The sequence below is a fragment of the Haliotis asinina genome, chromosome 6, assembly GCF_037392515.1.
Source record: "Haliotis asinina isolate JCU_RB_2024 chromosome 6, JCU_Hal_asi_v2, whole genome shotgun sequence".
NCBI classification, from domain to species: Eukaryota; Metazoa; Mollusca; class Gastropoda; order Lepetellida; family Haliotidae; genus Haliotis; species Haliotis asinina.
This window is the reverse complement of record NC_090285.1, coordinates 24,021,694-24,037,994: the sequence shown is the minus strand read 5'-3', so window position 1 is coordinate 24,037,994 and position 16,301 is coordinate 24,021,694. Positions and strand designations below refer to the sequence as shown.

The window sequence follows — 16,301 nt, the reverse complement described above, 5'->3', positions numbered from 1 at the left end:
TCAGGTACATGGCAAAAAGTTTCAAAGTGAAAATGTGATTCCTCTGTTGCTCAAGGACCTACAAGATGAGGACAGTTGTGATTCTTCACCACCAAAACATGACCATGACAAAACTCCAGTACCTGATGTAGGCATCTGCCCTGGTGTTTCGGTTGCTGTCCAGGACGAGCTGGGTGGGGGCTGGTGTGAGATGGAGCGAGTGGGTGGCGACATGCTATGCCCCATCTGGTTCAGCTGACCAGGGTAGGTGCTGCAGTGAGTCACCCCTGTGGCCGGCATGCGGGCAGGGCTGGCTGTACGAGGGGTGGAGGACGCGCTAGATGTCCCTGTGATGTGAGTGTACTCGTCTGATCCAATTCTTCGGTGTCCTCGCCCTGGATAGAAGGTGGTGGGGTTCAATATAGACCTGGATAGTGTTCAGTGTGGATACTCATCAGCATGGATGGGAAAAGGATTGTTTCAACTATTGTTTCAACTGATAGGATTTAGAACGATGTTATCATACAGGCAATGACTCGACATGTGAATTACTTACACTGCCTAGCATGCAGTACACTGTTGCAAACGGTGCGAAATCATGCTAAAACCCATTTAGTACAACAGAAGCAGTGAATCTTGTGACCATAGCTGTGACTCCATACACAAACACATGACAAAATTAATAGCTACACTTCAGATCATGCAAACAAATAGTTTCAAGGGTTTTAACAATGCTTACTTTTCTTTCAATGTAAATTTATGACTTAACAGTTGCCTCACTGCAACGCATAAATTATTTTTAAAATTAATAAATCATCATTTGCTTTTGGACTGGCATTTTGCAAGCTGACACATACACGCTGTCAACTGTCTTATGATTGTATACACAAAATGCTGATGAATGAAGCTTCAACTAGACCGTGTAAGAGAGTTGGGTTTAAGCCACAGCTACATCAGCTAAATGTAGGAGGAAAGAATGAAATGATGCAGGTTTCCATGTTGGTGAAGGCAACAAGCAGGTGCTGACAAACCAAGAAACATCAGGTACTTGAACCCACAAGCAGTTCCTTGAGTTCCCAAGGTAAGCAGATTGCACGACAAAATAGCAGCACATCAGTCAACAAGGACAAGTGTATCTGTCTGTCTGTTTGTATGTCTGTCTGTCTGTGTCAGTGTGTGCATGTTTGTCTGTCTGTGTCTGTGTGTGCGTGTCCGTGTGTGTGTCTGTCTGTGTGTGTCTCCGTGTGTGTGTGTGTGTCTCCGTGTGTGTGTATCCGTGTGTGTGTCCGTGTCCATGGTTGGGTGGTTGTGCCCGTGGGTGTCTGTCTGTTTGTCTGTTTGTTTCCGTGCACGCGCCCTACCTTAAAAACACTGAAGCTAAAGCTGTCACATCTCAAGGTTACCAAACACATATATACAGACTAAATTCCATTTTCAACATGTTTGAACACCACACAATCAACAGCATTAAGCATTGAGTATACTCTGCCAAGGACCATACTTGGAGGGAAAAGTGTACAACAAAGGTTAACTATTAACAAATGGAAATATATGTATATACACTGTCATATTATACACAGGTGATGAAACAAGTTAAAATTCTTCTGCCACTGAAGAGTGGTAAGTGCAAGATGTGCCCACATTGCAAGCAGCTGAAAGTGTCCTGTATGTACAAAGCATGATACTCCACCAAGCACTCACACTGTCATGAATTGGTATCTAATATGTGAAAATGATGACTGTCAACACAAAATATTCTTCTACATTAATCTTCCATTATTCTTTCCTGGTGGAAAATTCAAATTGTTATACATCCAATGATTAATTTGAAAGATATTTGTGCCATTTCAGAAATACTTCAACAATATCATGTATAAACTCCAGGTCCTACATGTGACTTCAACAGCATGGCTTCCTACCTCCCCATACCAAAACCCAATCCTTTCATTTCAATTCCTTCATGACAGCACTGCGTAATCAAAGGGAGCCATTAACACTGATGCTTTACAATTCCATCATTACATCTAAATGCATTTTAAAAACAATAAAAATAGAGATAAAAATAACAAAAAATACCAGCACCAAGTTATACCTTGAGAGAGCAAGAAACTAGGTTTTGGAGGCCGAGCTGGAGGAAGGAGTGCATCAAATGAACCAAACCTTCCCAGTGCTATAGTCCCAGCAGCATGGAGAGAGAGAGGAGGAAATCACACACATTAAATCAAAATTCCCCGAAATCTTACATGTTCATATAGTTAATAATTTGGAAAAATGCTAAAAACAGTGTCTGTATATTTCTGAATGCATGCTTACAAGATTCTTGTTAGAAATGGTTTCCTTTAGAACGTATATGAACAGGGCACTAGAACATATGCAGCATTATGCAGATATATTTCACAATCTAGTAACTGTGACCTAGACTATAGCTAAAAGTATTTTCATTCATTTCCACAATTTCAAACAAATTTTTAATGTCTGAAATCATGGAAATATATCTTTTAAGTGCTGAAACTACTTCCAGTGTCTGAAGTTGTCAAAAAAACGTAGCATCATACTGTTTGAGAATAAACTGTTTTCCTTCAAATAATCTAAGTTCAATCAGAATCGCTATAAACATACGAGTTTGTAGACACAGGATGGTTTCAGTCTATAATAAACACAATCCATTAAAACCAACACAATCATAACACATCAGCAACATCATGCCAAACACATGCACAAACAAAATGGGGGAAAATACTTAGGTTAGAGCAAGGATGTGCACTAAAAACACTCTCGGAATTGATGCATTGTACAAGAACAAGTTTCAGACAGTGATCTACTGATTGTATTAGCTGGTAAAATATTGTGTTTGTTTACTGACAGAACAGCATGCCAAATGAGAGCATAACAGTGCTAGATAATACAAGTCTATTGAAGGCAAATTAGGCTCCAATCAGTGGTTCCCCGTTACCCAAAAAGACTGATCATATCCTTTGCCTACTTTTGCTTTATCAAATTCTTCACCCGCTGAAGCTGTTTAGTCAAGATTACTGGGACAACACACTTTTGCCCATCTCATTAAAACTGGTCCACTAAAGGCATAATACAATCTGAAATTCCCTGAAGATTCTTTTAAGGAAAAGTTTCAAATTCAACCAGATTTCCACTAATGGAAAGTTTCACTTCTGGACCAGATTCATATATGATAGCGATGCAAACATTCACAGGTCTAACCTATAGCTTAGACTGTAAATTCTCCAGGGAGAAGAGCAGGGTATTGATTACACACTGAGAGGAATTACACTGTGCGTAGCAGTATGAGGAAGTCGTATTGCTATCATCTCCTATGGCAGATGTTGTTGGAAAAGCCTGCTACCATGACGATCATTGCTTCAGAATCCTCACCTGCTTGGTTTGTCTGATTAAAGGTGATGCCAGCGGTAGCGAAGTTGGCAGGGGTGCCATGCGACCCCGATCGGCGGTGACCTAGCACTGGTAGTACGAGATGCATGGGAATTAAACGATGATGTCAACAACAACACATGCCACACACTCGCACATGTCACACAGCGAGAGAGCAGCTACCTGCCAGAGGCATGCAAGTACTGGAAAGGCTGCAATGTCTACAACAACGGCCCATCATGAAAGAAAATATTTAGCTTCAATTAAGAATGAATGTATTAGTGTTTACAAGGTCCAAAAGTAATTCAGAAGAAATACACTTGTAACCCCCTACACCAAAGTTGATATTTCTGTAATGAAGTGGAACCAGTCACTGATGCAGTTCAATATTTCCAATAACTCTATGCTCTAGCAGGTACCTTGAGAGGAGCAAGCATTACATTGTGCGAATACAGATGAGATAATATGTACACATGTATGTAAGCAACTAGACACTTCACAAGTGACTCTTGCCTTAACCCAGTGAACAGTTGCAGGGAAATATATGTCTACACACAAATCATACTTGTAGTTGTAGGGAAAACGGCAGTTATGAGCTTGTTTTACGTCATCCACATACAGGATTATAATAACCTTGCTCATGACTCTTTCCTTTCTGAAATATCGCATATATAAACCAATTTTGATGCAACTGACCACAGTTACCTCCCTTGCCAAAATTCTCCCAAAGGATAGCAAAACTCAATAACATTATGACACTATTTTGAATCAATACATTTCATGTCCCAAATGTATGTTGTGATGTTTATCATTCAGTTAACATAGAAATTATTTTCCCCAAAAAAGTCACCCTTTTTGGATGTACAAAATACCTCCTCTAAAGCAAACCTATGTTCTGTCCCACTGAAATTTAATGACACGGAACACAACAAACTAAACCCAACAAGTTATAAAACCTGTTACATCCCCACTTAGTCCTCTATGCATTCACTGGGGCTCTGTGATGTGAGATTATCTCATGCAGGTGTAGTTATTGTGAAGATTATTCTGGGCTACAACTCAAGTAACATGTGTCCAAATAAAATGCTTAAACAAACAAGCAGCCACAAATAAAGAACTAAAATATTCAAAACAAATTGAAAAAATTATGATATTGCAGAGAGCAAACTATGATCATATATTGCCTCCTTCACAAGAATGCAGAAGTATTGAACGATACTTGTAGAACTTGTCACAACATACATAAACATGATAATGTAGGTGAGGTTAACTTGACACTGTTGTGGCATCCATTACCACAATTACAGGTCTTACATAATCCACATCTGAATAAAGCAACACTATTTCTTTGTTTTTTATGTCACACTTTGGCTAATGGACAGTTTTCACCCCTGGACCAGATTCATAGACGAACAGCGATGCAAACCTTCCTGTATCTAAACAACAAATTGGGTTGTATACTTCACAGGCAGTAAAGTATGGATTACAGACGGATAGCAGGGGAACCTTATTTCTGTCCTATAACAAACTTGTACTAGAGCAAAATCCAACTACAAGACCAACAGAAAACTTCAAACCAAAATTAATACACTTTCACAAATTAATTGTGAAGTAAAAAGGTTTGAGAAAAACTACATATAAGATTCAATTTTCAAATAACTGGTTGCAACTAAACAAGAATTCTTAAAGATTTAGCAATCCCAAATGATCCAATGAATAGATGAAATAAATGAAAATGGAAAATTTCATTGGAAAAAGCACATAATCTTTGAGTCACCTCTCTGTGGGTTGGTAGCCTGGTTCCGCTGCTGAGATGAGATGTCGTATTCATCCAGTTTGCTCAGATCAGCTGAATATCTCTTGTAATGGTCAACAGGTGTCCCTGACCTTGAACCTCGGGGATCATGGAGACTCTCTCGACTGGCAGCAAGGGATGGGGGTGCACTCTGCTGGCCTCTGTGTCTCTCCTCCTGAAATTATTGTCAAAGACTTAATCATGTTTTGAGTCCTGTTTACATGAGTCTTACATACCAGTATATCATTTGTTCTGGATGCTGTACCTCAGTGTGCTCGACATCTTCATCCCAATAACTGATTTCACCATATTCTGGCTACACCAGTGCCAGCAATACACTATATTATATTTATTGTAGGGTTGCACCATCACAACATTGTATTCCAACAGAGGTTACTCAAGTCATATCTTCCCACTCAGTTCTGTTCTATGGCCATATTTCCTAGTTCTTGTAAAATAAACTAGCGGCAAATAATTCACAACAAGAAGTATCTCCCTTCTTTCTATCCAGTCAGAACACATGTTACATCAACTTAAATCCAATATGCAATTTTGAAGTTTATAAATTCACTGCACAGAAGATAATTACATATACTGTTTGCTGCATGCTGTTTATTGTGATGGCGACGTTTCTCAAAGCTATATCATTATCAAGTTAATATTTAATGTCACATCAGCAATGTTTCAGCCATATTGTGATGATATCAGGAAGTAAACGTTAAGACTATAATGAAGTACCTCCACAACAATGGGGGCATGTCTGCTTGGAAGGAAGAGAGGCACATGGTCAGGTCGGTCAGCACCAAACTTGACAGTATCGCTATTGGTCACTGCTCTTGACTCGCTCGTAGGAGGCGATACCGAATGGGAGTGCACTGTACTGGGAGGCGTACTGGAGAATGTGATTGGCGGTGTCATAGGTGCTGAAACAAAAATCATTAATCCACCAATCACAGTGCCTAACACATCAAAGCATAAAAACAAAACCACTGTTATGACTACAATTTCTTCATGCCACTAGTGAATGTCACAAAGATACCAGTATATGTACATAGGTTTCAGTAAAGGGGTAGAATCTTTCATCTAAAGCTTGTATTGTTTGTTTGTTGAATGCAGCAATCAGTTAGATTTCAAGTACATGAAAATGGTCTTTAAGTAATTGAGTCTTGACCAGACAAGCCAGGAATTGCAGCTTCTAAAACAGTAAGTCTGGGCTAAAGAGAAAATGGTCTTTAAGTAATTGAGTCTTGACCAGACAAGCCAGGAATTGCAGCTTCTAAAACAGTAAGTCTGGGCTAAAGAGATTGGTCGCTGTCTAATTCTCAATACTCTCAGGGTACTCTCACAATCACACAGATTTGTATGATCATACCATCCAGAGATCAACAGCATGAACATTGATGTCTTTTACTGGCATTTAGAAGTTGTTATATATGACCAAGATCTTCTATGTATAAATCTTCTTTTAATACTTCAGCACACTACATTTCAGGGTCATTTCAGATTCATTCATCAGGTTCACCCCGAAACATTGTGTGTCAAAGAATTAAAAAAGAAGATTTTTCCATAAAAGATCTTGAGCATGAGCATAGATCTACACAATAGGGATTCAATGACGTGTCAACAAAGTCAGGGAGCATGACCATCCAATACTATAAGCTGCCTCTTACAACAAGAATGGGTTGCTGGACATCACATCTAACCCGGAGTTTCATGGGCTCAGTCTGTCAAGTGATATAATGGAACTATCTGATCCTCATACGCTGACTCCAATAACAAGACCAGGGCACTGGGGACATATTCTGCTATAGTACAAGCACCTACCACTACTGGGGAACAACTCCTCATCCGAATCACTGGCTTGGGGATATAATAAGGGTTCTTCAGCACCTCGGAAAAACTGAAACAGCAAAATGAGTGATGTTGTAATGAACTGAAATGTTTACATGGTTCTGAAGTGATATGCCAGTGCATGAATTTTCTGTTACTCTCATTGATAAACAAAATGGAAGACACCAAAGTTTCTTCACATTCTTCCAGGAAAGTGGATTGCTGTAGCGGTTAAAGCATTGGCTTGTCTCATAAAGATCTGTGTTTGATTCCTCACGTGATTCAAATGTGTGAAGGCCATTTCTGGTCTCCATCATATATTGCTGATATACTGCTGAAAGCACCATACTCATTAACGCCCTTTTTATATTCTACTACAACGTTACTTGTGAGCTCTGAGGTCTCACACTCACCACAGGACTTCCAGAGTGACTATATTAGCGATATGTAACCCTCATACAGCAACTTATTACAAAATGTAACCATAGCCAGACATTTAATAATGAACACTGTATATGTTATTGACATACTACCATCTACTCCTCATGTTCAGTAGGTTCTCATGGCTAGCAAGTGGTGTTAGAGACTCCTCTCCCTAGAGTACATATCAAGATTTACACGGAAAGCCACGCTCATTCCTCCCCTAACATCAAATATTACTTTGCCTCCCTGTAACAGTGATCTCCAGGTTATAAATCCCGCAGGCACTCACCTGAAATAGGTGTGTCATCACTCTGTCCACCTCGGTCATGGATGGTCTCTCAGTGGGATTCCCTGACCAGCACCTGAGTTCAATTCATGTAGATGATGAAACAATATCATGCATAAGAAAAATGGGGTACTAACGGCCAGTTCAACCAAAAACCCTAAAATCATGGATACAGCTACACCTGTCGGACATGTATGCAACCTATGTTCAAACACCAATCTAACCAGAAAATGTTTCTTGGTTTGTCAGTAGACTACGTGATAAAGCCAAGACACTGTTTAAAGAGTTAAATCAAGCTGACTCACTCACTTAAAATGACCTGTACAAAATACCTTGTTAATCCATACATATTCCATGTGTACTGGTACCCGACTCTGAGGGTGTGGGTACGAATCCTGGATAGGACTCAACCCAACAAAAGTGCTAGAATCAGTACTTTACTTATAAAGTGCAATTCCATATATAACATGCTACATCATACCACTTTCTAAATGGTCTGTATTTAATATAGGATTATACTGATAATTTACTTCACATACTATTCAATATGAGGACCACTGAATTCTTTGCTACTGTTCATGTTAATGAAACTAACAGGTGATACGAAAGAGGGAGGTCCTGAACTTATTTTGTGAAGCATATTTACTAACTATGGACAAGGTATTAATGATATTCTACAGTGTTTCAGTGAGATTTCTGTCAAACACTAAAGTGTCAGCTACTTACCTCTGCATTAGTATATCCAATGGTTTGGGTATATTTCTTATTGGTGGTGGCCTTTTACCTAGAACACAAAAGTAAGCATTAATACAGAGCTCTGTAGTGTTGCCAACTACTTGGTACAAGCTGAAGTAGACTGCCTCTGTGGTTTAGTGGAAGAGAGTGGAAGGTTGCAGGTTCAATCTCTGTCCTCATCACACCAAAAGATATTAAAATATGGTACTTGTTGATCCTGCCCTGGCATTCAGAATTAATGGGTACAACAAGGACTGGTCAGCTCAAAGTCAATATAATGTGTCTGAGTGGGGTATTCATGCTTAACTGAGGCATGGTATCCCAATGATTTAGCACTATAGAAACATATTAAATCTGGGCTTGCACAAGCAGCCACGCATACACATGCATGCACATCAATATATGACAGACATATTCTTGAGGACAACGTAAAACCCTGTTTCACCTCGCCTCACCTCTAAGCTGGAGCAGGCATTGCAGTTGTTGCAAGTGTTGGGTTTAATGTCTGCTATCTCACACCAACGTCCTGCAAACTAACTCTTCATTGTTCAAAGTTGCTCCCTCACAACTGTGAACAGCCCATATGAACCTGAATGTGGTTCCAGTTAACAGATGGACACAGTGACCTCACTCACCATTGTGAACAGCCCACATGATCCTGAAAGCTGGTCCTCCTATCTCATCGAATGGTTTCCGCCTCGTGATCACCTCCCACAGAATGATACCCCAGCTGAACACATCACACTTCTCACTGTAATTGCACCCTGGGTAAAACAGAGCAACTTTACAAAGTCTTGTTACAAACATCAACACAGTTTGATCAGTAGACTGAAAAGTTTTTTAAAGTACATTTTGGACCTAAATCTCACTACACATACTCTATCATACTGTCTGCAGGTTAGGCCTGCCCATCATCCCCAGCTCACCTTCAAACACCTCCGGCGCCATCCAAGCGGCACTCCCTTTATTGTTGGTCATGTGCGTCTGGATATCACAGGCTGTGCCAAAATCACATATTTTCAACACTGTACCGCCCATAATTAACAAGAGACTGCAGAAAGAAAGAAAGTTAACAAATCAGATTTCCATCAAACATTAAAAATATATATGGCAAAAAAACTTTGTCACAATAATGTAACACATTCAAACCTAGTTAATCAAGACAGTAGAATTGTGCAACATAATACATTTGTGGATGAAGGTATCCTTACTTAGGCAGGTGAGAAGTGAGTGAGTCAGTTTAGTTTTAAGCCGATTTTAGCAATATTCCCAAAATACCATGGTGGGGACACCAGAAATAGACTTCACACATTGCATCCATGTGGCGAATCCAAGCCAGTTCTCTGACATGACGAGCGAGCACTTTAGCCACTAGGTAAGAAGTAATCATGTCTGGAGAGGCTCCCTTGTAATGTACAAGGAAGACTTTTGGATTTGCAGAGTTTGAGATTATCAGGCTTTCCGCATCAGACACGCACGCATGTTTTTCAGATTTACTATATTTCTGGAACCTGATATAACTGGTTTCTCTATACCTAAGTCAATAATTCATGAAGCCTTTAGATAATTGTATACTACCAGTTGTACTATTTATGCCATATCCTTGCTGAACATGCATATACAAGAAATCGATGTCACATACTTTGGTGGTTTGAGATCTCTGTGAATGAGAGCCTTGGGCTTCATGTTATGTAAGTATGCTACCCCACGAGCACACTGTAGGGCCCAACTCATAGCATGGGCACTCGTGTAGCTAGGCTGTCTACCAGAGCCATGTAGCACTGAAACAGAACATACACTCAGTATAACAGTCTTCAACACAGTCAGTGATCAGTCAGTATAACCAGTTAGTTCCAACCACTCAATCATAAATTATATTGCATTGATCCCAAGCCAAAACTTTAGTCAAACAGATGGTCAAGACGGAACAACCCAAATATCAGGCTGAACATAACATCAAGGTGGATCTATTGCTAATGTCACCATTCAATACAGCAACACTGAGCTGTGGTGTTGCAATTCAGAACAGCTACACTGAGCTGTGGTGTTGCTAATGTCACCATTCAGAACAGTTAAACTCATCTGTGGTGTTGCAATTCAGAACAGCTACACTGAGCTGTGGTGTTGCTAATGTCACCATTCAGAACAGTTAAACTGATCTGTCACGGAAATCTCACTCAATAACATCCACATAAGCCACCAAGCAGACACTCTACAAAACTGTGATCGGACAGTGAAATAGATTTATAAAACATAATAAATGAAACATACCATTGTAGAGAGACCCGCCCTCTGCATACTCCATAACAAGACAGACCTGCAAAACAACAACCAGTTGTAAGTACCAATCATTATTGCGAATCACATAGATGTAGCAAGATTTGCTGTCATTGTATGACTATTATACTGATATGTCTACATAAAAGTATCACATAAGTCTGCAGTACGAACAATGCTAATGCCTGGCAGCTCTTATGAAGGAATATTTCTGTCACCAGATTGTTGTCTGTTTAATTAGAATAATAAAAATATTTATGCTCATATATTTACAGTGAGTGGAAGCAATGTCCAACACCAGGATAGACCTATCAAACTACTGTCTGAAACTAATGCATTGAAATCGGCATGAATTCTACTGACTGGCAAAGGCTTCAAATTATAGCAGATTCTAAATTTAAGCAAATTCTTGAGAAAGTTTGTGGTGTTTGAAAACTAGGCACCAATAAATGATAAATTATCAAGTTAACAATGAAGTGGTCATGGAAATCACATAATAACATGAAATCTCCTCCAACAATCATATTCTATGGAACAGCGCTGAAAATTATTTTGATCTTTGCATACACAGGGGCCAAGGAACAAGCATAGTGTACTTTGGGTCTGTTCTGACCAGGAATCTTCACTGGTACTAGCATAGTGTACTGGGAGTCTGTTCTGACCAGGAATCATCACTGGGGCAAGCATTGCGTACTGGGAGTCTGTTCTGACTAGGAATTTTCATTGGGGCGAGCGAAGAGTAGAGGGAATCTGTTCTGACCAGGAATTATCACTGGGGCAAGCATTGCATACTGGGAGTCTGTTCTGACCAGGAATCATCACTGGGGCTAGCATAGTGTTCCAGTAGTCTGTTTTGACCAGGGCCCACTTGCACAAAATGATCTTACCGCTACAATAACTGCAAATCCAGAAGATTGCGATCTTAGGCTTCAGCTACAGTCACCATCCACTTGCACAAAATGATTGTAGGCTAAGATCACTGTAAGTTACAATCACAACTTACAATTGGTCGGAACCAATTGTAAGGAGCTAAGATCATTGAAGTCAGTAGCAAACTGACGTTCACATTGTTGTCAGTTCCACGTAAATAATTAGCTTTATGTTTGGGGATTGCTTTTACATTGCATAAAACTGTATGATTCGCCTCGACACTTCAACAATACAGAGAATGCTACATCAATTTAACGTAAGAAATATCGTTATATGCGGTAGTGAACAAAATCATTATCCAGTCAATATCATAAAGTACAATTCTCACCCAGTCCAGTATTGGAAAAAGTATTAACACCATACCTTTGTGCTACTCAATGAAAGGAGAGTAACGAAAGGTGTCTGCATGTGATTAGCAGTGACCATGACCTTTTCAGTAACTCAAGGGCAGCTATTCCTGGATTTTATGCAAAATGGGAGTGGTTTCCTTTGCATATTTAACCGTTGCCGTAAATTCTGCCATGCTCAAATACAATGCATGTTATGTTGTAACATCGCAGATCTCCCAATATATTTCTTTTCGGTCATGTTCGTGTCAATGATTTTGTCTTAGTTTATCATTAAAATAATCTACAGTTGGATAACGTACACAATTATGTACAATTATTATTTTTCTTCTAATTCTAAAATCTAAAACTAGATCTGACGAGGGACAAGAGTTTTAATCTTTAATCTATTTTTAAATATAATACAAGTATGTGAAATTTGCGTAAAAGGTGTTTTTAACAAAAAGAAAAAAATAATTATAAACAAAACAGCGTAAATTAATTAACATACTGTAGATAAGCATTTCACAACAGGGACAACACACACAGAACAATATCGTATTCATATTTCCCTGTCATGCATTTTCCACAACACTCCCACAGTCATGTCACCCTTTCATATCTTTACAAATCTAATGTTTGTGGGATATATTTGGGACTTTACTCCAAATAACACGAACCAGATGCCAAACTAAGTTCCATTGACAGCCACTGACAAATCATGGTACATTTAGGAGTTATATCATAAGGAAATTTTATTTATTTGTTATCTATTAATTTCTATGATTATTAGATCAATAATTCATATAGCCCAAATTTGTTAATGTATTTGTTTGAATTTCAATATTTTCATAAAACATGATATTCTGTGGTTGCAGTATCACATCCTTAGTTCATAAATCAAATTAGAATGTAGAAAAACTAGAGAATAAGCAACGAGGTACGAGTGATTATTATATCATTTCCATCTTCCATGTTATCAGTCCCTTCTTCCACGTTATCTCATTTCCTCCAATGTTTGTTTTTCTTTTGTTTTTGTTTTTCTTTTTTTTTTCATGAAAATTCTACAAGGTGTGATTAAGGGAGGAATGTCAGTTGTGTGCAGTAACCACTTCCACATTTTATCTGCACTGCATGCTATGCACACTTGCAGACAACTGTAGACAAGAGTCGAGTTTAAGAAATTTCTACCTAAAACGTTGAAGAGTTAAGATCTCAATCCTAAATCCATGCCATCTTAAGATCGTCTTTGTGCAAGTGGATTAAGGCAGTTGTATGGTGATTGTAAACTAAAAGTTGATTGTAAGGGCCTAAGATTGATTGTAACTAAGATTGCTCTGTGCAAGTGGGACCAGGAATTTTCACTGGGGCAAGCATAGTGTACTGGGACTCATCCCATGGGTTTACATGAGCAGCTTGAGTACTTACCGGTGACTTTGTACATGCTCCATACAGTTTGACGATGTTGGGATGGCTGACTCTTGACAGTTGTTTAAGCTCGGTGATGAAGGCCTTTCTCTCAGACTCTGTTTCGATTATCTTGACAGCAACATCAGTCCCTCTGAAGTTAGCTCTACTCACAACCCCAAATGCTCCTTTACCAACAATCTAAAAGAGATACATTACAATAGTGACAACTCAAATTGATCCATGGATGGATGTAATTTTACCAGACAAAATATATTTTACCAATTATTTATTTCTAAAATCATGATTATTTGTTGCTGTTCAAAAAAGCACCAGGAGGTCAGTCATGTACTCCTCACAGTTATTAACTTCTCTTGTTCAACAATATTCCTGCTACACTAAAAGCAACCTATAAATAATTGGACCCAACAAACTTGTGAACATTTGCCCTCTCTAAAAACATGACTTGTCTGTCCTTGGTGACTGCTAATAGAAACATAATGCGTATGTGCTGGTCAATACATATCTACTTCCAGGAAGTGTCGCACCAGTACGTAGAACTTGAAAATGCACATGGATGAAGATCACTATGCAGAGATTCCCTGCAGACATAGGACTGAGAAAGGTTTGGATTTAAAGATGCAAGATTGTCCATTCCATTCAAACACACAAGAAATGACAGCACCAGATTATGTTCAGAACACTTTGACGGAAGGACCGAGTAAGCTTTAAATTTTCGGTAAGGTTGTTTGCGAGAAAATAAAGCTTATAAGCAGATGGTATTTTGCCATATCCACCAAAGTGATAACCTTTCAAGCAAGACATTTCATCATCACACAACTGGTCACTTTAGAACGTGTGTTGTTTAGTTACATATACTATAATATATAAATATGGATCTTTTTCCTTATTTTCATCACGGTAAACGTGGTTTTCTTAATGAGAGTTTCAAATATAAAATGAAATAATTATGTAGATGTTATTAAAACATTGCTGGTAAGTATGCTAACTTTATCCCTTTTAATGAATCCACCCAAAAATTAGCATTGCCAACAGTTTTTTTTCCTTCATTTCATGTCATTTTCACTTTTTAAATTCTGGAAACATTTCCCCCTGATTACTGCATACATTTCTAAACAAAAATGACAGTTTATACTTTTATCTTCTTCATGGGTGAGTAATCTATCTTTTGGTGGTGATTCTTTTATCTTCTTGTTGATGGGTGATTAGTTTATCATCTTTTACAGAATGTGCCTCATCTTGTCTACATGTGAGACTGGTTTTGATGAAGGTCTTGGCGAGAATATGGATACTGATCATATTAATTAGATTGCTTTGCATATAGAAGATACAAGTATGCGTGATATGCCAGCAAAGAATTCAGAAACACCTGTAGGAATTTTATAAAGACCTGAACATTTCCTTAGTGATCAAGACTACTGTTGTTCTCAAATGTTGACCAGATTCTCTGTTAGTGAATAAATGCACTGAAACATTTTCAGAACTTGCTACATCAGCTGGAACTCTATACTCGATATCACTAAGGGTATACGCTCCGATAAGTCTCCACTATACCCTGGATGAATCTATGGCTAAGCCCGATAAATTTATTACCTCCCTTGCCAAGCTTCTTTCCCAATCAGGTGTATACACTGGGAACTTGAGCAAACCAATCATAACTCACTTTCACTTTTTAAATTATCTAAACCAATTAAACTTCACTAAACGAACTGTGCACAGGTTCTCTGAAAGTGGCAGTTGGAGTTCTTGCATATATCTTTTTCAAATTTTCAGACCTATCAATGTGTCTGTCTGATTTCCCCAAAATCTGAGTCACACAGCAAACAAACCGTTATCATTGTTGACACTTGCAAATTCAGTTGAACGGCGGCTAAGCTCATTGGCTACTGTGAGAATGCGGACTCAGAAACGGGAGGTAAGAAAATTTTCGGGGCGAGGAGTAGATGCATCCAGGGTGTAGTGGAGACTTATCAGAAAGTAATACCCTGGAGATGTTGATGATGCAAGTACTCAAACAGATGATTCAGAGGGGCCAATATGGATATGATGACATGAATCAATGAAGTCAACAAGCCCAACTACCCAATCCTGCTAGTTGCTTCAAACGACAAGCATCTATTGGTGAAGGTCAGTTCTAACTCAAATGTTAAAAGGTTCAATCGTTAACTAACAATTTCCATATTGCAACAGACAAGAAAATCATATGGAAAGTATTCACAGTACTCCACATCACATTACATTGTTATAAATAGTATAAAGGTTTTGGACAAAGTTTCACCTTGGATGAGCAATAATCAGGTAAAGTTTAAATTCTTTCCAGATAAACATGACCATCAAAAGTAAAAAACTAAAATAAATTTACATCAGTGAGTGAGTGAGCTGAACTCAACACTGCTTTTAGCAATATACCAGCAATACCACAATGGTGAACACCAGAAATGGGTTTCATATGTTGTACATGTGCGGGGAATCAAACCCGGGCCTTTTGCGTGAGCAGCAAACATTTTAACCACTAGGCTATGCTTACCCCTCAGCTACCAAAGATTAAAAGATCAAATTGCCCACTTTCACAATATTTAACTTATAATTTGCAATTTGGATGACATTGATTTACACCTTTGCAGAATGAAATGTCTGAAAAAAATATACTGTTGCATGCATAACCTTGTGAGATTTTAAACAGGCAAGCTTGTTTACAGCCAGCAAGTCTCTCCTGCAGGATTTTGAAATGCTTTCACACACTGCACCATAGAACGTTTCTAAATTTTAAAAATATATTAACACTGAATTCAAATGGTCTGAAAATGTTTGTTAAACTAAAGTTCACTCTCCACAAAAATGAAACAATTAACCCTAAAACAAATACAATGCAATATATTATGACCCAATACTTGGAAACTACAAAAAC

At 38.5% G+C, this 16,301-nt stretch overlaps 1 protein-coding gene across 7 annotated transcripts in view; it reads right to left on the bottom strand.

The window, feature by feature from the left end:
• LOC137286451 (mitogen-activated protein kinase kinase kinase 7-like) overlaps positions 1-16,301 on the bottom strand; it is a 68,024-nt gene that overhangs the window by 49,908 nt on the left and 1,815 nt on the right. For 2 of the 7 annotated variants that reach the window (XM_067818324.1, XM_067818321.1), the window contains exons 2-14: positions 13,394-13,573; positions 10,704-10,749; positions 10,075-10,213; positions 9,359-9,483; positions 9,068-9,196; positions 8,424-8,481; positions 7,701-7,773; positions 6,983-7,058; positions 5,897-6,081; positions 5,141-5,333; positions 3,367-3,453; positions 2,072-2,149; positions 123-374 (exon numbers count right to left, since the gene is read on the bottom strand). In XM_067818324.1, coding sequence (XP_067674425.1) covers positions 123-374; positions 2,072-2,149; positions 3,367-3,453; positions 5,141-5,333; positions 5,897-6,081; positions 6,983-7,058; positions 7,701-7,773; positions 8,424-8,481; positions 9,068-9,196; positions 9,359-9,483; positions 10,075-10,213; positions 10,704-10,749; positions 13,394-13,573 — 1,621 coding nt within the window. The remainder of the gene's footprint in view (positions 1-122; positions 375-2,071; positions 2,150-3,366; positions 3,454-5,140; positions 5,334-5,896; positions 6,082-6,982; positions 7,059-7,700; positions 7,774-8,423; positions 8,482-9,067; positions 9,197-9,358; positions 9,484-10,074; positions 10,214-10,703; positions 10,750-13,393; positions 13,574-16,301) is intronic. The other 5 variants (XM_067818322.1, XM_067818327.1, XM_067818326.1 and 2 more) reach the window with 3 other exon arrangements.